Here is a 24,012-nt window from a genome sequence, read left to right as displayed (position 1 = left end):
AATCAGTACAATATTCTGTAAGACACCGCAAACGTGGTCAAGACTGGGGGTATGCACACCTTCTCCTCTCAAGCAATGCAAACTTAAGACTTGCTCACCTGTTCCCTGCCACATCTAGGACATGGAGCTCTGTCGCCTGTGACACCTCTGCAGGTATTCGAGTTAGTCTATTGTCACGCACGCAGAACACAGTGAGGCTGCAGCACCCGCCAATCTACAGTGGGGAAGAAAACACATAGTTTTTTCAATTTTGTGCAGGGACAGGGAGGGTATAGTATCTTGTTTATCAAACAGAATGAAAAAGATGCATGAAAATATACCACGTAACTGTAAGCCTCACTGATGATCAAATATGATTCATTTAAATCATACGAAACATTACACATGTTCTGAATTAAATTTAGAAAATAAACTGTACCATTAAAAAACTTCACTCAGGAAAGGAAGTTATTTTCCACTGCTGATATCTAATCCAACTGCATCTGTTAAATGTATGAACCAAACTACACAAGTCCAGACAAACATTATCTGGTAATATGGGAGTTTAACAATTCTAGTTTCAAAAGTGAGTCCAGAGAGGATACTAATACATACACATACACAGTTCAAGACCTACCCATTATGTTGACTTCAGGGTTCTTGATTCCCCAGTTTAAGAAAAAAACGGGGTGGTGGAGGTCTTATGGACTATACATTAATTTCTAATATACCTCTATTAATAGCATTTGATCATTCACAAATCAATTTGGTCAATTCACTTTTCCTTGAGGAGTGTAAAACCAACAATATCTTAGCAAAAAGTAAAATTGGTAATACACACATTCATCTTCTCAGTTATGATCTGCTGATAAAGCATATAAACTGACATCTTCATCATATCATATTCTTTCTTTCTTTTTTTTTAAGTAAGCAATTTGAAGGTGACTGAACTTTGTATATAGAGTCTGGTCTTCAAAACAGAGCATGAATACACTTCAATGATTCTCTTAAGACAATAGACTGTGGTTTTACAGTCAGAAAACCTGGACGAAGAGGGTGAAAAAATAACTCAATTCCAGACACAACATTCTGCAGGACTCCATAAAGTACTACATTCTCCTGGTATTCACCATCCTGAGAGTGATCTCTAGAAAAGGCTTATGAAGGAACCTATTGCTGTCTCTCCCACACATGGAAAAATACTATTCTAGGGCCTCCTACTGGAGGAGGAGCAAGAGACTTGAATCCTCAGTGATATCTTCTGCCCTTTTCTATTTGTATGTGTGTTTAATATGTGTATGTAATACTCCAAAAAGCAGAATGCATATTTATAAAAGTGGTGCATTGTTACCCGTATGTATAATGTTTTCATTTCTTAAGAGTTAATATAAATATTTTGAAATAATTTATTTAACCATAGTACTTAACCACAATGGATGTAAAAAGGAAAATAAACATTAAAACACTAAGGACTAACATTGTCTCCAGGCACATGGAAAGCACTCACAGAGTAGAAAGGTTATGAGATTATTCCCTTTCTTTCTCAGTATTCACATATTCACATTTTCTACCTGGTAAACCTGAAACCTGGTTTATTCGATGTCCTCTAAAATACACCTTGTATTTTTGTACTTACTGTTTTGTATATAAATGCTTTATTATTTGTCTTTTTAAATCTTACCAATCATCAACAATCAGCCCAATGTCCTCTAATCCCTCCAAAAAGTCTTTCTAGAACCCTCTGGTCTGTAATATGATAAACTGCTCTGTATATTTCTTTCCTAATTATTGTCTAACACCCTGAAAGGACAAAATATCTCCTGAAGATTCTTAAGATCATCTAAGTTCCTGTTAAATCTGTAATGTTTGTATATAATCAGCTACTTGTCAAGTACAGTACCCATCCTATCTACCATGTGTAACCTGTACACCTACCAAATTTTCCATTTAGAAACGTGTTTAAAAATTTACTTGCTTGTGAAGGACTGTTACTTAGGGTATCTGTTTCTCTGTGTTGCAACAGAGATAATAAAGCTCTTCTTTGTTCTAGTAAGAATCACACCAGTAGGCTCTCTTAAGTTTTGTAAATACAGAGCCCCAGTCAAGAATCCCAGAAGACACAGACAACTGGATCTTTCATGTGGTTTGGCATTTCTTTAGTACTTTGAGCAAGGAAATCATCAGTTTTACTCAGAGGCCCAGGAATATGCTGAAGGAAAGGAACCGAAATGCTGATCCTTTGAGGACTGACATTATCAGGTTCTTCCTGATAAATTTAGATAGTACTGACAATGATCTCCTCATGGGAAGGGGTTCCCACAGGGATTCTTTCCCCAGCCCCATGAAAGGGCATCTGCATGAGGTCAGGTACTGCATGGGCCTGAGTGGAGGAAGGTCTTCCAGGCAAGCACTCAGCTGAGACTGGAGATTCCTAGAGCCTGCCATCCTTGCCTAACTTTGAAGAGACAGGCCTTATCTACCCGAAGGTGGCAAAGCAAATAATATCAGTGACACATATGATCATCCCCAGGGGACAGCGAGACTACAGTGATTCTAGGCTGGATGTTTTGTTCGGAAGCTGTGTCCTGTCTTAGTCACCCACAAGATATCTGTTCTGGGGCCCTACAGCTAAAATATGTGAATATTTTCAATTTGTATCATGTGTATATATGCTATATAATAAAAAAAAATAATTAACTAATTAAAGGGGGCCAGAGAGGGCTCTAAAAGTTCAGTACATGCTAATATCCCTTAAGTATTTGAGGAGAAACAGTATTAACTTCCAGTGAGTGTTTATAGTTTCACGCCCCCCTCCAAACCCCACCTTTTCCTTTCCCACTCATGTGGGATGTCAAGGGGTGGAAAGCAATTGTGTTCAAGCTCCTCTTATGCTCTCTGGGTTGTCAAAGCAGGCGGTGTGACCTTCTGATCTCCATTGTCTAAGGTGTTTGGAAAACAATGCCAACAAAGAGTACATGTTGTTGCAGAGTGCACTAGGGATGCCATAATAACTCTTAAAAAGCACATGCCGTCCCAGGCAAACATTCACACAGAGCTGTCTTTCCAACTCAGCCAGACAGGGATGGCACAAACCTTTGATTTTTAGAAAAGCTTATTAACTGAGGCAGGAGGATTGCAAGTTCAGGGCCAGCCTCAGCAACTTAGTGAGACCCTAAACAACTTAGTGAGACCCTGTTTCAAAACAAAGAATAAAAAGGGTTAGGGAGGTAGCTCAATGGTATAGCACCCCTGGGTTTGATTCGTATCAAAAAAAGGAAAAAACAAACAAACAAACACAAAAAACAGAAAAGATTATCAAGTAGTTGAAACCATAACTCATAAAAGATAAGAGCTCATTATAGACGTCAGAGGGGAATACCGTGCAGTGGGGCCAGCAGATGCTTTAAGGTCAACAGTCTAGGGGTTAGAATTCAGGCTCAGTCACATGTTTGTGGGTTTGGATATATTATTTTCATCAAAAGTAACAATAAGAATTAAATTAAATTAAATTAAACCACATGTGTAACTTTGTATCTATCATAGTACCTAGCCTATTGCTGCTGCCAAATGAATGTGGTAGCTACCTTGTTCCAAGAAGTGAAAGTCCCAGATGCACATGATGAGTCCAATCAGCAGTTGGTGGCTACTCTGTTTTGAAACTGTGCTGATGTTGGCCATCTCTATGCTGAGCTCACCTACAGAAGACCACCTTTATGTCTCTCTGACAATACATCTCAGTGATGTTTTGTATCAATGTCAATGAAAACTTGACATGAGTACAGCACTGTATTATGCATATCACTCATAGGTGTTTTTGCTTTCTCTTTTGGATTCAGAAGGCAGCATTTGACAGTTCCATGGTGGTCATCAAGATACAATGTCCGTATCACTTAGGAATTCTGGGAAGCAGAGACACTATTTAAATAACTTATTACCAGTTATGTAGGCAGCTGGTATTTTTAAACTTCCCTTAACCACATAATAGCACCTTCCAAGAATACACGGGGTTGGACTTGGATTCTCTGAAGATTACAGAATGTGGCCGTTCAGCTGTTTTGAGCCTCTGTTAATTCAAAATGATACTGTCCTTAACTGTCTGGCACCAATCTAATCCACCTCTGGGTCAGATTAGTGGACCCCTCAGTGAAGTTTCACAGGGTCAGCTTTTACTAAGTGTTACCTGCCCACAGGTCACAGTTGCCCAGGAGGAGGTAATGAGACCCATTCAATTCAAAGCCCAGAATTGCTTTGGCTTACATTCCACTTTGCAAATGCCTACCTTACCTGTGAAGGATTTTTTTTTTTTCTCAGTATCTTCCTTTGAATATTTGTAACAGAATTGAACCTACGTTTTATTAGGAAAAAAAAACTTAACAAAAAAGTAAAATGCCAGGTGAATAGAAATAATATGATGCATAATTTTGGAATCCCATCACCATCTGTGGTATATTATTCAAATGTTTCCTTACTTCATAAATATTTTAGAAACCATGTGGCTTTGGGATTCCCTGAATTGTTGGGCCACTGACATCAAAATATTCACTAATCATTATGGCCCTCTATTTACTGATTACTATAAAGGAACTTGTGCTGGCTGGAAAATAAAAACCATACACACATAGAAAAAGCACAATAAAGCAAAATAACTCAAATCCTACCACAAAGAGAAAATCAGCACTAACATCTGAGGTGTACTCTTTCAGTATTCTTGCCACTCATTTGTGATTATACACATACACATTAACAAAATTAGGACCAACACCATGATCTTTAGCATATATGCCACCAAGAACATTTTCCCATGTCATTATGTTTCTAAAAGTATTTTCACTGATAATTATTTTCTCCTAGAGATGTATTGTAGATTACTTAACAAATCATCCATGTTCAATGTTGCTAGTTAGTTCTGCCGCTCCTTTGCTGTGTGATCTGGGGTAAGTTATTATCTTCTCTCATTCTTAGTTTTACAATCTGTTGGATGTTGGTAACGATTTACCTGCACTTCACAGAACTATTGTGAATATAAGACAAGAATACGCATGAAAGCACCTGACACAAAGGCTGGCACAGGTTACCTACCCTTGTATACACTTGTCACAGTGCCTGGCCCATGAGCTGTCTGCACATGCTCAGATATCCATGGACTGTTCCTGTGCAAAATGTGACAGATATGTGAGAATCATAGGGTATACCCATGGATGTTGTCTTTAGATAAATTCCTAGAAGTGGAATTGCAAATAAGGTATGTGTATTTTTAAAGTTTTTAATATTACCAAATCTCTTCCTAAGAGATCTTAATGATTTATATTTACATGATAATATGCACATTTGCAAACATTTGGGGTTTTTTTAATCTTGAAAGTTTGATAGGCTAAAATGTTTTAATATTTTTGTGAATACCAATGAGGTTGAAACTGTTTCATATTATGAGCCATTTCCATTTTTTCTTCCGTGAACCATCTATTTGGTTGTGGTTTTGTCTATTTTTCTATACTGGATATATCTTTCTTAATGTTGCAAAGGACTTTCTAATTGAGTTAAGGAGAAATCTCCTCATTTGAGATGTGGTAAATGTCTTCCTGCCCCCGGGCTGTCCTTGGGAGATCAGAAATCTAACTTTCAAATAGACATATCCACCAACTGTTTCTTTTATGATTTGTTTTCTCTTTCAAGTTTAGGAGTGCCTTCTCCATCTTGAAATTTGAAGACCAACTATATTTTATTCTAACGTTAGGTTTTATATTATTTTTTATCAATAACTCATTCTAGAATGGAAATTGACTCTAAAATAATGATAAAGTGCAGTAACAGGCAGAAAGCTATCCACAAAATGAATACTTTATCACCACAGACACCTCTGAATATCAGAATAATATTTATGGGAAATTACAGCTCGCCTGACTTACAAAAATAAAAAAAAAAAGCTTTTATGAATGATCAGCAAGTTCTATGTTCTCATTTGATTGAATGACTGAATACATGTGGTTTAGTTGGGGTCACTTCATTCTGACTGTGGAGACAGAACTGGACTCTAAACTTGTGTATATACTCTATTTCTTCTAGCCAGAAATTTTTTGTGGTCCAGATTGTTTCAAAGTAAGACGCAGCTAGGGAATATTAAGAAACCACTGCTCTGGTTCTTCATATCCATGATCATACACGTACCAACTCCCTGCCTATCCATGAATCTCACTCTTTGTCTTAACTCTTCCACCAAAAACAGGAGTGTTTAAGGGAATCTCCCTTTCCCAGAAGCATATATACTTAAGCAACAGGATGAGAAATAAAAGATACAAGTAAGTGGTTACAAACTCAGAAGCATGCCACAAGGAGCAAATGAAGCACACCTAGCCTTTCCATCGGAGACAGTCATGCCAACAAGCTAAGATTTAGTGAAGGCAGATGAAGTGAGTGATGCCTTTCAGAATTTCTGAAGACCTTAAAGTGTAATTCACAGAAAAGCATTCTTTTGAGAAAGAATAATCTGAACAAATCTTAAAAATACATAACAATGTAAGGTTCCAGCCATGCAGTCATTTAAAAAAAAAATTGAGTATATGTCCAATACTTTACAATGAAGAACACACAAAGCAGTCAGCCAATTTGAATCTTCATGCATTTAATAAGCAAAATGGAAGTTAAAAATGCAGCTGTGGTCTGAACAATACTTACAAGGTAACAAGTTTACCTGACTTTTCTAAATTTCCAAGCAGCTAACAATTAAGAAAACAAGAGACATTCATTGATTTGCAAATGTTTACTACAAATAACAGCACAAAACACAAACAAACTCTATTATTGTGACCCACACAGTACAAACATTTTCCCCTCAATCATTTGGGAAAAACAAACGCAAATAAATGCTACAGACTAAGGAAATGTGCCATAAAACTGACAATATACAATACTATCAAATTAAAATTAAAAAAGACAAAATATAGGAAGAACTACGTAGCACACTAAACCAATGCCAATTAACACAACTGTGAATTCTGAGCATATACATATAAACATTTCCATTTAGACATATGTCATGTATGTAATTTTAAGGGAAAGTAATAAATTTAAGAAAAGAACCTGGTCAGGAAAATGCAGGATTTGATCAAATGATATCAAGCATGGAGGCAGAGCTGGAGGGCGCGCGCGCGCACACACACATACACACACACAGAGTCACAGGCCTATCACACCGCACAAAGACTCATGACAGGAGGGCGCTATCCAGGCCAACTTGACACCAGGCAAGGTCAGGAGGCACTTGGTGGTTTGGCTGCTCAACCCTAATGGTCAGAGACAAGCATGCAAACCATTTCTGCTGGGCTGCCAAACTGACCCACAGCAGAATCAGAGAAAGGTGTTCAATGTGTTTTCTACTCAGGGAGCTCGGTGTATATTAAGTAGGACTGAAGGTACATTAGAAAAGATCCTGCTCCTAAAAATGAAAATGTTTTCTGCTTTATCGGGTAGTTGAAGAAAAATGTATAGACTTTATTCCTTTATAAAACTCTTAATATCAGAAGACCAATCATAATTTTCCAGAAAATGGACAGAATGTGATAGCTATACAGCTTTATATTTTTACAATATTTTCACATCATGAAAAGCTATCCCAGTAAATTTAAGTGGACACAGCATGTACTGGGTATAACCCTTTAATCAGAAACACTGAGTGTCAGTTTCATTCTTTTAAAATGAAAAGACGACTCATGCTGAAATGACGGTAATAGTTTATAATAATCAGTTTCTAAAGTTCTTGTATAGAAAGTGTAGCTGTGACAGAAAGAGTCCAACGGAGGTCCAGAGAAGCTAGGGGTGGTGGTGAAACTTACCAGCAATTAACATTAAACTTCTAACAGTGTTCTCCTTCACATTTACCTTGAAAATACTCCTGAATGGCATTTACTTTCTACAAACTCAAGGCAATGTGGCCTTTCTTTCCTGAATGGAGGTCTTGACTTACCTCCAGGTCACATGGATGAAAAAGCTGGGTGGAATCTCTACTACCTGATTGCCTGTTTTTATTGGCCAAAGAGCAGTGTGGCTGATGACTGGCAGGCTCATCTGTGGAGCCTGGTTCTACCATGTCCTAGCTTTGTGAGCCCTGTGAAAAAGAGCCACTGGCTTCAGCTTCCTCATTTGCAAAATGAGGACATACATCATCATGACTTCAAAAGTTGTGTGAGGATCCAGGGAGCTAACACACTTGAAAGCACCTGGGACAGTGCATGACACTGAGGAAGAAAATAACTGATCTTTTTTACTCCTGTGTGTGTGTCTGTGTGTCCAGTCCATGCCCCATCTACAAGTGCTATTCATGAAGAGTAAAATTAATGTTCAGAACATCAGCTGTGTTTTGGTTTATTGCTTAGAAACTAGAACCAAAATATTGTGATTTGCAGACTCTCAGTTGTGTCCCAATTTAGCTGAGATACAGACGTAGTCTTTTTGCTGGAGACAGTCTAATTTAGATGCCAGTGCTCATATTAAAGATGTCAGATTACAAATGTACCACATTTATGATCAATGGCACATATGTAATCTGTGCATTTGGCCAGGAGAAGACTGGGCACTTGGGCAGAAAACCAAAATGAGAAAAGGAAAGAAGAACCCAGACCAAGTTTAGACACCCTCAGAAGCAGCCCTATGAAAATAGGTGAGTCTCAAGTTCTAGCTGGATGTATGGCAGCTTTGAAATCATTCCAAGTTGGTGGTTGGAAAGAAACAAAACAGAGAAATATGAAGAAATCCATCCCCAGCCAGTTAGTGTGTCATATAAGGAAATAACCTTTTTACGTGAAGACTCATCAAATGGGAAATCTCACCAACCACACTTTGGTGGGTGAGAGAAAAGGTGACTTAAACTTGCTTTTAGCCTATGTGGCTAATACAAAATCAAGCTCATTCCCTAGATAGAATTCAGATGCCTCCAAGTCCACACAGCTACTCTCCACAACAGATGGTGATGGTCTCTCTTTTTCTGCTTGGAGAACTGACAGGGGAGGACTAGAGGGAGGGAGGTCTTAGAAACCTGGCGTTAGACCCTCCCTGGTCTTCCTCTATGTGTACACCTTTGTGAAGAGTTCATTTATTTCATCCCAGACAGGTACATGGCTCAGTACAACTTTCTGCCCAGAAACATAAATACCCTTTTATAATCCCAGTGGCTATGGGACAGTTTTATTTCACATGAAATTTAAAATTAACAGTAAAACCCAAAATCATATACTTCTTCTTGCCAAACTCCAAAATTACCCATTTCTGTCGAGAGTGCCTCCATTCTCTATATGTTAAACCCAAAATGTCCATCTTTCTTCCTTTCAAAATCCAACCCTCTTTAATGTTACTGGTGATCATACTTGGGTACAGTATCCCCCTCTCAGCTTTATGCTCATATTTTAAAAAAAAAATACCTGAAGTCTGTTAAACATTAAAAAATATCTTTGAAATTTTCAATCCTTTGTGTGTCTTTATTATTTCGTTATAATCATTGTATTATTTTTTTAAAGCACATACCTCTTTTGGTAAAGAGATTAATTTATTTCTGTCTGCATTCAAGTTGCTCAACTTCTTAAGTTTTCCAATGCTCTTAGGTAAAGTCTGTTAAAATAACATTTGTATAATTAATTTACCACATTTTTAACATGCTCAGAGACAAAGAAACATTTGCAAGAACTTATAGAATATACAGCAAGAGAAGCAATAGTTCTTCCCGAATATCAGATATTTGTAATGATCACATGAGGGAAGTACGGTACTCCGAATTTTTGTTGATATGATAGTATGTTTCAAAGACATGAAGTCAAAGGCAAAGACATGGGAACATGCAAATTATCTGGTAAAGAGGAAATGAATGCTCTTCAACTCCAGTAAGTGAGAATTTGCACCTTTAAAATTCATCCCTGCCTTGCCTACACTTTTGAGAACCACACTGGGATGGTGGCTTTGATGACAGTCCCAGAGTGCTGGAGTAGGAAATTAGAACCCCAAAGAGGCCAGGGTATAAGGGGGTCCATGGGGATGAGTGAGCAGGCCCAGTGTGGGGATCAGAGCCCTGTGGGGAGCAGAGCCCTGCAGGAAGCAGGCCAGGTCTCTTTGAAGGCTTTCAACACTCTAATGGAATCGGGGGTGAATGTTATTGTTATTAGTATTTGTAAGCCTTAAACCACCAACTAGGGCAGAAAGATTTGGTAACTTCCTCCACACCTGCCAAAGGACTGCTATTTGAGCAACCTGAGGAAGGCGTTCACTGGGCTCTCCCACAAGTCTGAGTCCTTATGCCTCTCCTGTTGTCTTTTTCTGCTCTTTTCATCTAAAGAGCACTACTTATTTTACTAAAAAAAGAAAAGTGCCAGGTTCAGTGGCATAGGCCCATGATCCTGCTACTCAGGAGGCTGAGGCAGGAAGATCCCAAGTTCAAGGCCAGCCTGGAGAGAGACTGTCTCAAAATAAAAATTGTTTTAAAAGGTCTGGGAATGTAGCTCGGTGGTAGACCACTTGCTTAGCATTCCTGGGGCCCTGGGCTCAATCTCCAGGATTATTATTATTTACCAAAATAAATAAAAACAAACAAATGAAAAGGAGAAAAGGAAAGCAGAAAGGAGAAAAGAAGAAAGAAGATGTGAAAAGAATAGCATCAAAATGAAGATGAAGAAAAGAGAAAGCAATTTCCTTTAAAAAGGAAGGAAAGAGTACTGTAGGAAAACAGACTGAAGAAAAGAATTGTGGCTACAAGTGAAGGAGGAGGGAAGGCAAGGACAAAGTGCAGCAGGAGGACTGGAGAGGCACAGGATATAGCGGAAAGGGAGAGACCTGCAGCCCTGCTGGCCCACCCCCAGGTGGTGCACACTGCCTCTCCCAGGAGGGAGGTGAAGCCTGGTCCCAGCCACCTACACCTGCAGCCACCTTCTTCCCTTTTCCAAGGTAGAAACAACGGAAGCTTAACCAAAGCTCACCAGATACCATACCCTGGCTCCCCTTGAAAAGGTATTCCGCAGCCCTGATCCCACCACGCCTTTCCCTGTCCAACCACAATTTCTTCCCCTGCTCTTCCCTTTTGCTCAAAGAACTCAGGGAAAGACCAGAAGAATCGCTGATCAGTACATCCCCTGGCAGTCTCTGGCTGTCCTGGCAGAGACATCAATCAACACACCCAGGGATACTGGCTCCCACTCCCTGCCTCTCTGGGGGCCTCTTTGAGGTGTCAGTTTAGTCTCTATATTGTAAGCAATGCATCTAGGTCACATGCTTTGATGGGGGAGCTAAACACCATTTTCTTTCCTTAAGCAGGCTAAAAATTGATCATCTGGTCATGCATTGCTTTGCAAATTCTTTTTTGAGATGTAACATGAGGACATAGGCATTTAATCCATTCAACTTGCAAGTAAGTGGATTCTACCCTAATAAGTCTTTAACCTAAAAAAAGCATATATATGTATTTTTATATATATTAGTTGTCTATACACACACACACACGTATATTAGTTGTCAGTGAACCTTTATTTTATTTATTTACATGCGGTGCTGAGAATCGAACCCAGTGCCTTATAACATATTGAGGTCCTGGGCAAGCACCCCACTACTGAGCCACCAACCCAGGCCCAGATCTTCATCTTAACATGCAAACCTACTCACCAGGAGCCGATTTTCTGTAAGTACCAACTCCGTGAGACTTTCACAATCCCCAACTGCTTCAGGCAACTGTGTGATTCTGTTCTGATCCACCTTCAAGATTGACAGTTTCTTTAGTTTTCCTGAAAAAGGGTTATTTAAACCATTAGTTACAATTGCTTTCCTAATCACCACTTAGTATTTCCTATCTACAGTTCTTTTATGTTTTAAACAGTGACTTACTTTTTCCTCACCCATCTTTTCACATTATGAAACTACATCGCTCTCATCTAGATCACTAAAGGTTGAGGGTTAATATAATATGCTCAGAACATCAAAAACAGCAATTAGAAACAAATCATTTTAAAAAGCACAACCTAAAAAGACCATATAAAAGCCAGAAATTTTAAAGAACAAATAGCTGGCTCTTGACACATCTTTAAGAGCAGAAAGGACCTGTGTAGAAAGGACCTTTTCTTACCCCAAGAATAATCTATACTAACAATAATCAAGTGTAACTTATTAAATCACCTGTGAATGAAAGTGACTGAGTGAAGATCCCTGCCAAGAAATAGTTCTACATACATAGAACAAGGCAGAATCTGAAAAGTCATATGAAGAACTGATTTTTCTACATAGTGGCACAAAAACTTGACACAATGATGATGCCATCGAAAAGAAGAATGCATCTAATTGCAGCTTCCTCAGAGATCATTCAGATTGAAAACTTAGGTCGTTCAGATTGGGGCTTGCAACTACAAGTTAGGGGACTGAGCCTGCAGAGCTGAGGTCCTTCATTATCTACCAAGAGCCATTAGCATAATGACACTTTCTCCATTAAATCAGAAAACAGCCTCTCTTCAAACACAGACATAAAAAGAGAAAGCTGGAGAGAGAGCAATGCTTACAGCAGTATCTTGCCTTGTGTGCAGCCACAGGGAAACGAAGGAGTAATCGATTCTTAAGCTCTTTATTTAGCATAATCAATAACCTACTCACACAGCTCCTGAAAGGTTTCCACCTCCCTTCCTATCAGGCAATGTAAATGTTCTCTGCAGGGTACCTGCACCCTAACAGAGGAGTCTCCTCAACAGGATGCCCTGGCAAGCAGGCATGCAGCCTCTTGTGGAGTACTTCTAGTGATAAGAGTATTCATTTCATCACAAAGCAGCACAATCCTAACTTGTGATAAATACCTTTGTTTCTTTAAGGCTCTTTCTTAAATGGAGATTCACAATATTTTCATTTTGCCCATCTGAACTAGAAGATGTAATAAATCTTTGACAGACGGCCCTGCAAATGCTTGAACTTAGCTACTCATGCCTGCTTCTTCCCATTCCAAGCAACAGGCCATGTCCAGTTTCTATATCTGCTTTTGAATGCCATTTATAATCGTCAGTGAACATTTCTATATAGAGTCAAACTCCTAACCAATTTTCCAACCAGCTGTAACCAAAATGCAATGTCTGCATTCCTACTGAGTTGCTATTATCAGCCAACCATTTTCACTTTGACCAAATACTAGACAGGAAGTGGTCCTCTATTCACACAGTTCTTCCAACTATTGAAAATCTTTTAAAGACTTCCTTTGATGTTTTGAGTAAAAGTTAAAGACAAAATCATGACAATTCTGTGCTTAAATATAGTCTTTTTCTTTCTTTCTTTCTTTCTTTTTTTTTTTTTAAACAAGTTCTAAGTGGCTCTGCTGTGGTGGAACTGCCAATTCACGCCTGTTTATACCTTTTCTGTGTTTATGTCTTATACTGGACTGAGTTCCTTTATGGTAAAGGAAATGGCTGGGCTGATCATTTTTAAAGGAAACAGCCTAGAATAGTTAAAAGATTGTTCTCAATGAACTAGAAATGATTCAACTCAATCACAGCACTCCTCATTTAAAATCATCTCCCTAGGTCATACATTAAGTTCCAAATAACTTTCTCATACTGGAATACTGAATTAGAAATATCTTAGTGATTGTGCAGACGCCTTAAACACCTTCTATTATTTTGGATAATCCTTACTGGAATCATTGAAACCTGATGCGGATAAAGTAAATATGAGTCAACGTTTAATACTAACAATACTTTTTTAATTGCTATCAAACCAGGATGACAGGAATGCTTGCACAGAGAAAAAGTTCCATCTCCAAAAACAAGCAACAAGGAGACTCAAAGAAGCCACATTTCCAGCAGTGAAGAGTGAACTCCAGAAAAGAATCAGGGTGAGCTCCCAATGCTCAGCCAACAGTAGGCAGCACCTTGGCAGTTAGTCCATTCCAATACTTACCAATACCATCTGGGATTGTTTCCAATAAGTTCTGGGAAATAACTAAATCTGTTAATGAAGTCAGGCCACTGATTTCTTCAGGAAGTCTTTCCAACCTGTTTTCGGAGACATCTAAGCACAGCAGGTTCTTCAGATTTCCTATTTCCTACATCAATGGCATAAAAAGAGAAGTCCATGTTTCCATCCATCAAGGTACAGAGAAACTTGTTAGTGATTTTTCACAATCAAATTCCAAAATCCTAAGGATGTATCTGTAGCATACACCCACTGGGAAGGCAAGAGAAAAAGTCCTAGACCTCCTTCTGATCAATCACAGACATGGAGCTGGGAGGGAGGCCACGCCTCTACGTCGGGCAAGCCAGGAATCATTCTCACTTGAGATGAAGAGAATGGCACCAAGCGAGAACAAATGATTGCAAGATCACAGGATCACGAAAAAACGAGGGAGACTAGAATCCAATTCTCCACGTTCAGAATCAATCTCTCATAAGTAGTTTACAGTTCAGTGCTATCCCGGGATCTTCTCTGATAAGAAACCATCTACTTAATCTCTCCTTCAGGACAGGTAGTGCTTGTTAACACAAACATCAAAGCAATTGCTCCTCAGTAAAACTGGAACACACAGACCCATCAAGATCTTTAACCTCAGCAGAAGAAAAGTACATTGCTTTTAATGAAAACAATCTATCCAGAATCAGGAACAGCATGATTCATGCTGTTTAAGAGTCACCTTCCCCTTCATTCCCAAAATGCCCATTCAGTGTCATAACTGCCTTCACAATCTGACCCTATTTCCTTACGTTACATTCCTACTCTCTTTATCCTCTTACCTTGACTGTTAGCTCTGCCTCTTGGATTCCATTTTCGACTCCTCCTTTCCAAGTCCATTCTACACACTGGTCTTAATTTCCTTCCTGAAAACATAGCTGGTCTAGTCATACAATCATACCACCCTGCTGTTCAAAAAACACCTAGTGGCTCCCTGATGTCTATGTAAGTACAAATTCCTCAATCTATATTTCACTTGGTCTGACCTATTCTTTCCAGCTTATTTCCTGCATAACATATGCCTCACCATCCTGCCCTTGTATTTCCTGTCTATAGAAAACCAGACTACATTTCTACTAATTTTAGGCCAGACCCCTGAAGTTATTCTGCTTTTCATTAATTCCCTTTAATAACGTCTTTGCGTCCTTTTCATTCCATTATCAGTGAAGACAGGAAAATACTTCTGATTGAGAATTTAAGATGATCAGTACTAGTTTAACACTAGTCTATGCTACAGGGAATAAAAGCATTTTTACATAACCATTTCTAACATGGGCCACTGGATCTTGAATCTCTGTATTTAGAATATCACATCTCCCACAGCCATTTACATGCATTTGTACATAAGGACATGCTCCTCCTTTCATATCCCACAGCTGATGTGTTATCACTCTCCTAATAACACCAGGGTATTTTTTTTTCCTCTCCTCTAACTCCTAAGTTAACTAGCATTCTCTCCATCGGGATTTTCCATATATTTCCTAGAGAAATCTAAGTATTAGTCAAACTCTGCCCTCTATAGTTGTTGATCTGTCTTCCCAACTGTAGCCAGAATCTCAGAAATCGACTCTACTTAGTTTCTTAGTTCATTAGTCATTAGCAACTTCAGTGCTAAACTACATGAATTAAAAATTTACTTGAGGGCTTTTTTCTGTTGTCAAACTTCTCTGCCTCGTTCTGGTATTCCCCACCCATGACAGGTCCACCATGACAGGTTTACACAGCCAAGTGGGGAAGCACCCAAACTTCCTCAAAATACGAGCACCTACATCATAAAATCTACGTTCTGACCATAAAAAAACTGGCTATAAGATACATCAAGAATAAAATTCAGTAATAGCTAGAGAAGAATGAAACAACAAGAAGAAATGGCCTTTGTGGTTGAGGAGGACTTTTTTAGATTTCTCAGTTTCTCCATCAGAAACTGGGCCTGCTTGCTGGACCCCACTCAGAAAGGGAGCCTATCTGAGGTCCCCATATGGTCTTCACACTTGAGAGCAGTAGTGAATCATGAATGCCATGATATACCAGTTAGACCATGAAGGACATTTTGGGAAAAAAGCAAAATAAAAGCTTTTAATATTGCCTTCACACCAACTACTACAGCGCAAAATATGGTCAAATTTATTCCAAGCACTTGGCACATCACAAGGAGCAGCAGAAATGTGTAGCTCCAGAATCATGGATCCTGGTAATTTATAAATTTGCTGGGCTTAAAGTAAGTTATACAGGTAACAAGGGTGAAATAAAGTACAGACCTCACAAACTAAAGGATACATTTAGCATCATTAGAAATGCTGGGTTGAGGTTTTCAGCTTTCCTATGGCAATGCAGAATGATGAAAGCTTGATATATTTTTCCAAATGTATTTTTTCAGTCAAGTTTCTGTTTTGGGTTTTTTTGTTTTGTTTTGTTTTTTTGTTTTTTTTTTTTTTGAGATCCTTCTTGAGAAAACCTCACACAGAAGCAGGGAACACACAAGGTCTACTGCTGTTCTACGTTTTGGGGGTAGACACTGAAATTCCCACTTACCTGAGGTAATTCTGACAGTTGGTTTCCATCCAACCAGAGATCCTTTAAATGTAAGAGAGAGCCAATAGATTCTGGCTAAAACAAACAAACAAAAATAATGTTGTGGTAACAAAGATCCCAGTCTTAGTCTTCCATTAAGGGAGCTAGAACCCTAAATCATCATATAATGACTGGATATGACAGAAGATGCCTGTCTTCAGTTCTCTAAGATAAGGTTCTCCTCCTCCTAAAATGCCCCAGTTGTTTCCTCATAGGCCCCAACTCCCAATCCTGACCCTCCCTAAACCCCAATCACAATTCTGAACCCCTGAGAACTGGGTTCCCAGCCACATCCAAAAAAAACACTGGCTATGTAAGCATCCTTGTAGAACTCCCCAAGATATTTTGTGATCATAACTAAGGACAAAAACAAATTCCCATCTCTCTTTGATACAGACTTACCAAATTATATATTTCATTGTTTCCTAAATCAAGTTCCTCTAGCCTGCGCAGCTGGGTGAGAGAGCTATTTAAAAAAAAAAAAAAAAAAAACACAAAATAAAGTGCTTAAGAGTGGACTGAGATATGCTGAGGAAGGCAGTTCTCCTCAGTCATAGTTTCCAGAAATAGCACACATTTGGATTTTATGGTAGTAGACACTGCACAGGAAGGACTATTATGAGAAGGCTGGCACCTAACTAACTTTACAAAGGACACCGGATCATTTTTTTGAAATAGTCCTTTTTTATTATATATATATATATATATATATATATACTTCAATTCCCCTAGTCCACACCCGCCCCCTCACCATTCTCCCCAGAGACTCACTCAGGAAGATAGGTCAGAAGATTCTCTCTCAGTTCCAGAGAAGCCAGGTTATAAAGACTAGAAAGGAACAGAAGAAAAAACTATAAGAGACATTCCTGAGATTCTTCCTACTCCCCCTTTGCCACACACACACTCAACTAGTAGCAACTGTTAATAAAACCTCGTGTGTCACTTCCCGGGTAAAACTATCTATCAGCACCACCACCATGAAATCAACATCATTTCTACCTCCTAAAGGTTAACATGAGATGATAAAATTAATAAAAGTGGAGTGTGTCATGACTACAAGGTACCCTCACTCAAATTTCTCACACATTTTGGTATGTGGAAATAACTTACTAAAAGATAATTACTAAAGATCGCCATTAGAGGATAACCACTCCCTGGACCAAGACAGAAGCCAAATGCAAGCCTTAAACTTCCGTATTTCGGAAAGGTACTGTTAACATAAAAACAGTTACAGCTTGAATCTCAAGGAAGAGCTCTGAGAGCTCATCTTCCAACATGGGCAGGAGACCATTCCTATTTTAAAGTACTGAGTTTTCTGAAAACCCTTTCTACCTAAGGTCCCAGTCTCACAGCACTGGGGAAATAACTCCTGTTTAAACACATCTGGGATAATGGAGCGATGCACCTTGCATGATGCCTGGGACTCAGGACTGACCTAATAAGTGGCAGCTATAGTGATGTTGCTTTTATCCTCACTAAATCCTAGAAATAGTGCTCTTTGCAAAGATCCCTATGCCTCTTAGGTATAGCTCTGTCTGTTATAGGCGCATGGTAGAACGAGACAGATGTTTTCCCCAGATTGAGTATCTGGGTCAAATCCTGTTATGCAGTGGCAATGCTGTATCACCAGAGACCCTCACACATCAGAGTTATTTGAGCTCTGCATGACACACTGATTCAGAAGAGGAGTGATTGGTCCATTACCACAACAGGCCCCTCAGCTCTACACTACCCCAAACTCATATTTTGCTAATATCACCATAGTGACATCCAGATTTGGAAGAATTTAATTTCTGAGCATACAGAAGGAATCAGTTATTATCCCAACATTTTAATCTGCCGTAATCCCCCATTCTCCCCATTCCAACAAAAAAGCAGAAATCCTGTATTCTAACAAAACTGGTTTTGTAACATCAGAAAATGTAACTCTGATTTAAATGAATGCTATACACACAAGCTTAAAACCTATTTGACAGAACATATATCCTAATGGTACTATGAAATGTAAATTCTATATCTTCTCCAGCATTAGAAAACTGAGTAACTGATTCATCATTAAGGCCAGAACAAACACATTCTTCAAAATGTATGTTTTTTAAAAATATTTTTAGTTGTAGATGGACACGGTACTTTATTTATTTGTATGTGGTACTGAGAATAGAACAGAGTGCCTCTTACGTGCTAGGCAAGTGCTCTACCACTGAGCTATAATCAGTATATGTTTTTTTTTTTAAAAATACAACAAAATTCTTGCTAATAGGTCATCAAGAACTAATGCTTTTCAAATAAAATGTAGTTAGTTGACAAATCACAATTACCTAGTTATACTTTCTCTTACCCAACTGTGCTTGTGAACAAAATAACGAGGGGAAGTGGAAGGGAAGGCGGTTGAGAGGTACTGATACCCAGTTCCCACTTCCAGAAGCTACTCTAACCCGCAAAGAATGGTGGTAAGCAACATGTAAAGAGCAAAAGTTTTAAAATGAAGAGTTTTGTTTGCAGTATTAAATATTCATGCAACCCCTAAACAGTCTTAGTGGGGGGCCAGTTAAGCCCTCAGCTATAACCACATTTGTTTTTTTAAAAATCACAGGTAGGACTGTCATTTTATCTATCCAACATTCATAACTTTCACACCTGCTTTAATAGACATCTATTGAGAAAAGGAGAAAAGTCCTTCTTCACATCAAAAACTACTTGTTGGGCACCAAGAGAAGGGTTTAAAGGCAGTTTCACACAGGAAAAGGCAAAGCCACAGCTCCCACCTGGAGCAAGGCCAGAGCTCCTACCTCACCCCACACTGCCTAAGGCCTCTGGAAGGCTCTCCACTCTCTGGAACTGTCCTGCTTACATTTTTAAAACCACTTCTCAATTTTGAGTACATGCATAAGTCATCTCCTTAACCATAAAACAACACTGGGATTTTTATCATTTTATGTTATTTTAAAAATATGACACACATTTTAAAATCATCTTTAAATTTGTCTGGAGGCAAAAGGCACAGGCCATAGTTTCTATAAACAGCTAACACACAGACAAAAATACTGCTGAAATGCCAACAGATCTATGACACAACTCCACCCTCATCATGCTAACACCCCCAAATCATATCGTGTTAAGTACAACGGTGGTGCTACCAAGACTCTTTGAGGAAAACATAGATAGAGGGGTGCTATATTCAAAGACAGCAAATTTTTGTTTGTTTGTTTGTTTGTTTGTTTTTTTAAATTTTTTATTGTTGGCTGTTCAAAACATTACATAGTTCTTGATATATCATATTCACACTTTGATTCAAGTGGGTTATGAGCTCCCATTTTTACCCCATATACAGATTGCAGAATCACATCAGTTACACATCCATTGATTTACATATTGCCATACTAGTGTCTGTTGTGTTCTGTTGTTTGTTTGTTTTAAGACAGGGTCTCATTATGTTACCTAAATTGGCCTCACACTCCTGGACTCAAGCAATCTTCCTGCCTCAGGGTCCTGAGTAGCAGGGACACTGTAAGTATGCATCTTTGAACCCAGAAAAAAAGTCATATTTTTGTAACTTACAAAACCTACATTAACTCTAAAAAGAATGGTCTTCCTCAGGTAATGTTTCCCACTATTTTAAAACTATTTAGAATAAAAATATTTATTTTTAGACTAAATTACACTTAGACTATATCTATAAACCCACTAATGAAAGCCATTCTAAGTCTGAGAGGCTCAAATCCTGACCTGTCCCTAACAAACTGAATTTGTTTGGCCTGAGGTGCTTCATAATTGGATCTCAACGTCCCCTAAAATAAATATAATCATATCTGTTATGGCAAATAGGGATTAACTTTTTTCCCTTCAAGTTCATGGAGCCAGTTTTAAACCTTATCTCCTTGAGACAGCCCTCATCCCTAAGCGTAGTCAGGTACCTTGCCAGTACGTGTGCCAAGTCAGGGTTTTCAGAAAGACTGCTACTAATCACAGAAGTCAGCTCCACCACTGAAGACCTCCTTGAAAAATGGGCTCTGAAGAAAGTGAGCTGCCACCTCTGGCCATTTCTTAACTTAGCATTCACTGTCCATTATAGGCAACCCATGAGACAAGAAGGAATAGAAAGCAAAGAAATGGCTTTGCTACAGACTCTCACCTCCTATATGAGCCCAAACCTCAGGGTATAACCTGGACAAGTCATTCTCAGTTCAGGGCACTAATGACTGATACAGAATGGGACCATGACTTCAGTTCTCATCAACGGCTCACCTTGGAAAATCTTAGACCAAAGTGCAGAACTCTACCAGCCCACTCCAGAATGTGCTTCTCCAGACTGCTGTAGCAGCCACTGACATCACACAAATGCAGAGTGGGACCACTGACACTAATATAAAAATGTAGGATCTTCTTTCCTGCTCTTTCAGAATACAGTACTTTCAGTAGAGACTTCAGGATAGTATCCGTCCCTATCAAGGCAACCTATTCAATTCAATTCAAGCACCCTGGATTTCTGTGCTGCTGAGAAGTATTCAGGGTTTGGGCAGATTTAACCTAATTCTGTGTACTTCAGAGCCCAGGGCTCTTAATTACTGGACCAAGAGAGACAAGGAGACTCAAACTGAGCGTGCATTTGTCCACTGTCTTAGTTAAAACCCAACATTAAGGACACATAAGAAAGCATCAGGCATTCCTAATTCTTTCACAAATGTACTTAACATGCAGTAGGAGAATTACTAGTCTTTAACAGTCCTACTACAGAAAATGATATTGGCAATTTACTGTATGATAGATATTGTTATAACTGCTTATCATAATTAACTTTATGGATGAGAAAACTAAGGCAGAGAGGAAACTTTAGGTTTCACACCATTGCAAGTGGGCAAGCCCCTTCACCAGGGTGTCTACACTTCTAACCATGATGCTCTGCTTTCTCTCACTTTTAACTGGTGAAGTCAACATCAGGAATTGGCAACACGTTTGTACATATTCAAATCCACATATTCAGTAAAAAGCATTCCTTTCACCTCTATCCCCTACCAATCCACCTTCCCACCACCAAGATCATTCTCATGGGAAATGACTTTTTAAAATGTCCTTATGTATTCATCCAGAGTTTTCTTTTATGCAAAAACAAGCAGGCATGTATAGTCTTATTTTTTCTTCACTAGAAGGTAGCATCCTATTTACATCTCCCACTTTGCTTTCCTCAATTAAGAGATTGGTGTGTCATTTATTATCTTGTGCACATCAGTTTTTGCAGTTGCACAGTCTCTTGCTGTCTATATATACCTTAATTCTTTAAACCAGTTCCTTAACAACATTTTATCCTTATAATTTCTGATAATTAACTTTATGTGCAATAACACACTCATCCTCCTCTAATAAAAAAACATGATTTTCTCTCCTCCCTGCCATTCCTACTACTTCCACTGCCAAGGGAGCTGAGGGGCACCTCCTTGTAAGCTCCTAGGGAGAGAGTGACCGAAGCCCGGCCTCCAAGCACACTGTTTCACACAGTTCATAATAGCAGGCACAAACCTTATACTCTTTTGTAAGTTGGAATGTAGGCCAACTGTATTTTTAGGGTTCTATTTCAGGGGCTAGATGAGTGGTTACTTTAAGGAATTTACATCTGTTCTCCGCTATGTTTGAAAAACTCCTTTTAATCCACTTGGATTCCCCCCTGCACACACATTTTGGTGACCAAAATCATTAAGATATTAAAGAGTAAAATAAATTAAGACAGACCAGGCAAACAAATGGCAGTACACTGCAAAACCACTAAAATGAAAAAATCTACAAACATTGATGGTCACAATATTTGACTGTAGAAAATAATATTGATGGGGGACACGGGGGTTCTTACACTTTCATATTTCTATCTTTCAACAAAAAATTAGTATTGTAGAAATTTCTGGCTACAAATTTCCTATAGTAGCTTTGCTCTGGAATTCATATTGTACTGTATTTTATAGTAATTTCTAAATGCCCCCAAAGAGCATTAAATACGATTGTAGGTATCAAAAGATTTTCTCAGGCGGCACTCTAACACAACATAGCCACACAGCCCACATGAAGTGGCCATGGGCTCACTGAGGTTAAGCCCATTTAAATTAAGGTCACCATTCTCCAGGGCAGCAGACACAAAATCAGACCCACACTCTAGTTCAATCAGCCAGAGAACCTGAGGCCTACTCACTTGCACTACTTCTAGAGGCAAATTTTCATAATTAAATACTTATTGATAACAACCATTTAGTGGCTGATAGCTATCCTGGGTGCTGGGCTAGTTCACCAGTCAAGTTCTTGCTCCTCTAAGAAAGCTGTTTTTTGAGAACAAAATTTAATTACACAGGCAGTGGAAATATTTAGTCTAACTTTTTTTTTAATAATATGAATTTTATGAACAGCTAAAAGAACTGTCATAGAGAAAGTTCCACAAGGTAAAGACAAAGCAGCAAGCTCCACACAGGGACACAGGCTCCCCAACCCAGACCCCGACCCACTTCATCTGCTCCTGCAGGGGTTGCTCATGCCCTCCAGCCTGCTCTTCCTCTGTATTAGCCAAGCACTTTGAAGACTGGCCAAGTGCAAGCAACTGGACAAATGACCTCAGCCCATTACTCACAGTTATATTTCCAATAAGAAAAACCAGGGCACCTTCCCAGGTACAGCACCATCTTTCATCAGTAGCCGGCTTCAAGTCTGCCTAAGGTCCATTTTTTTTTCATTGAGATAGAATTCACAAATTATAAAATTTACCTTTTTAAACTGTACAATTGTGTGCATTTTAGCACTTTATTCACAAGGTATACACCATCACCACTATCTTACTACAGAAAATTTTCACCTCTCCCAAAAGAAGGTTCATACTCATTAGAAGTCATTAGAAGTCATTCCTCACCCTCTCCCTGTCCCACTCTCAGCCTCTAGCAACCACTAATCTATTTTCCATCTGTATAGTTCTGTATTCAGAACTATACAAATGGAATCAGAAAATATGTGACATTCTGTGTCTGGCTTCTTTTACTTAACATGTTTTTTCCAAGTACATCCATGTAACATATAGCAACAACCCCATTCCTTTTTTTATGGCCAAATAATATTCTACTGAATACATATATGATATTTTGTGATTCTATTTACTCGCTGATGAAATTTTGAGTTGCTTCCTTTTTGGCTATGATAAATAAGGCTTCTATGAACATTTGTGAACAAGTTTTTCTATGGGAATATATTTTCAATTGTTTTAGGTATATATAACTAGGAGTGGGGCACATGGGAACTAAGTTCAACTTTTCAAAGGACACCAATGGAGCTGCACAATTCTACATTCCCAACAACACATAAGGGTTTCAATTTCCCTAAATCCTCAGCAATCCCTGTCATTATTTATTTATTTTTATTATAATCATCTTAGTGTACATGAAGTGGTATCTCATGGTGGTTTTGATTTGCATTTCCATACCACCCATTTCTGAAAAGTGAAACACACTGTGTGACATGCTTGAGTAGAAATTAACACAACTGATCTTAAGAAAAAAC

The 24,012-nt window shown here is 38.7% G+C and overlaps 1 protein-coding gene across 3 annotated transcripts in view; it reads right to left on the bottom strand.

Annotated features, from left to right (window-relative positions):
• Positions 1 to 24,012, bottom strand: part of Lrrc1 (leucine rich repeat containing 1) — a 127,599-nt gene that overhangs the window by 11,372 nt on the left and 92,215 nt on the right. For all 3 annotated transcript variants that reach the window (XM_015487869.2, XM_048805486.1, XM_048805487.1), the window contains 7 exons: positions 17,263 to 17,319; positions 16,894 to 16,957; positions 16,453 to 16,527; positions 13,873 to 14,017; positions 11,611 to 11,729; positions 9,493 to 9,576; positions 99 to 214 (listed from right to left, as the gene is read on the bottom strand). In XM_015487869.2, the coding sequence (XP_015343355.1) occupies positions 99 to 214; positions 9,493 to 9,576; positions 11,611 to 11,729; positions 13,873 to 14,017; positions 16,453 to 16,527; positions 16,894 to 16,957; positions 17,263 to 17,319 (660 nt within the window). The remainder of the gene's footprint in view (positions 1 to 98; positions 215 to 9,492; positions 9,577 to 11,610; positions 11,730 to 13,872; positions 14,018 to 16,452; positions 16,528 to 16,893; positions 16,958 to 17,262; positions 17,320 to 24,012) is intronic.

The sequence above is a fragment of the Marmota marmota genome, unplaced genomic scaffold (genome assembly GCF_001458135.2).
Source record: "Marmota marmota marmota unplaced genomic scaffold, marMar, whole genome shotgun sequence".
Lineage (NCBI taxonomy): Eukaryota > Metazoa > Chordata > Mammalia > Rodentia > Sciuridae > Marmota > Marmota marmota.
The sequence above is the reverse complement of the archived record's forward strand: the minus strand, read 5'-3'. Positions and strand labels throughout refer to the sequence as shown.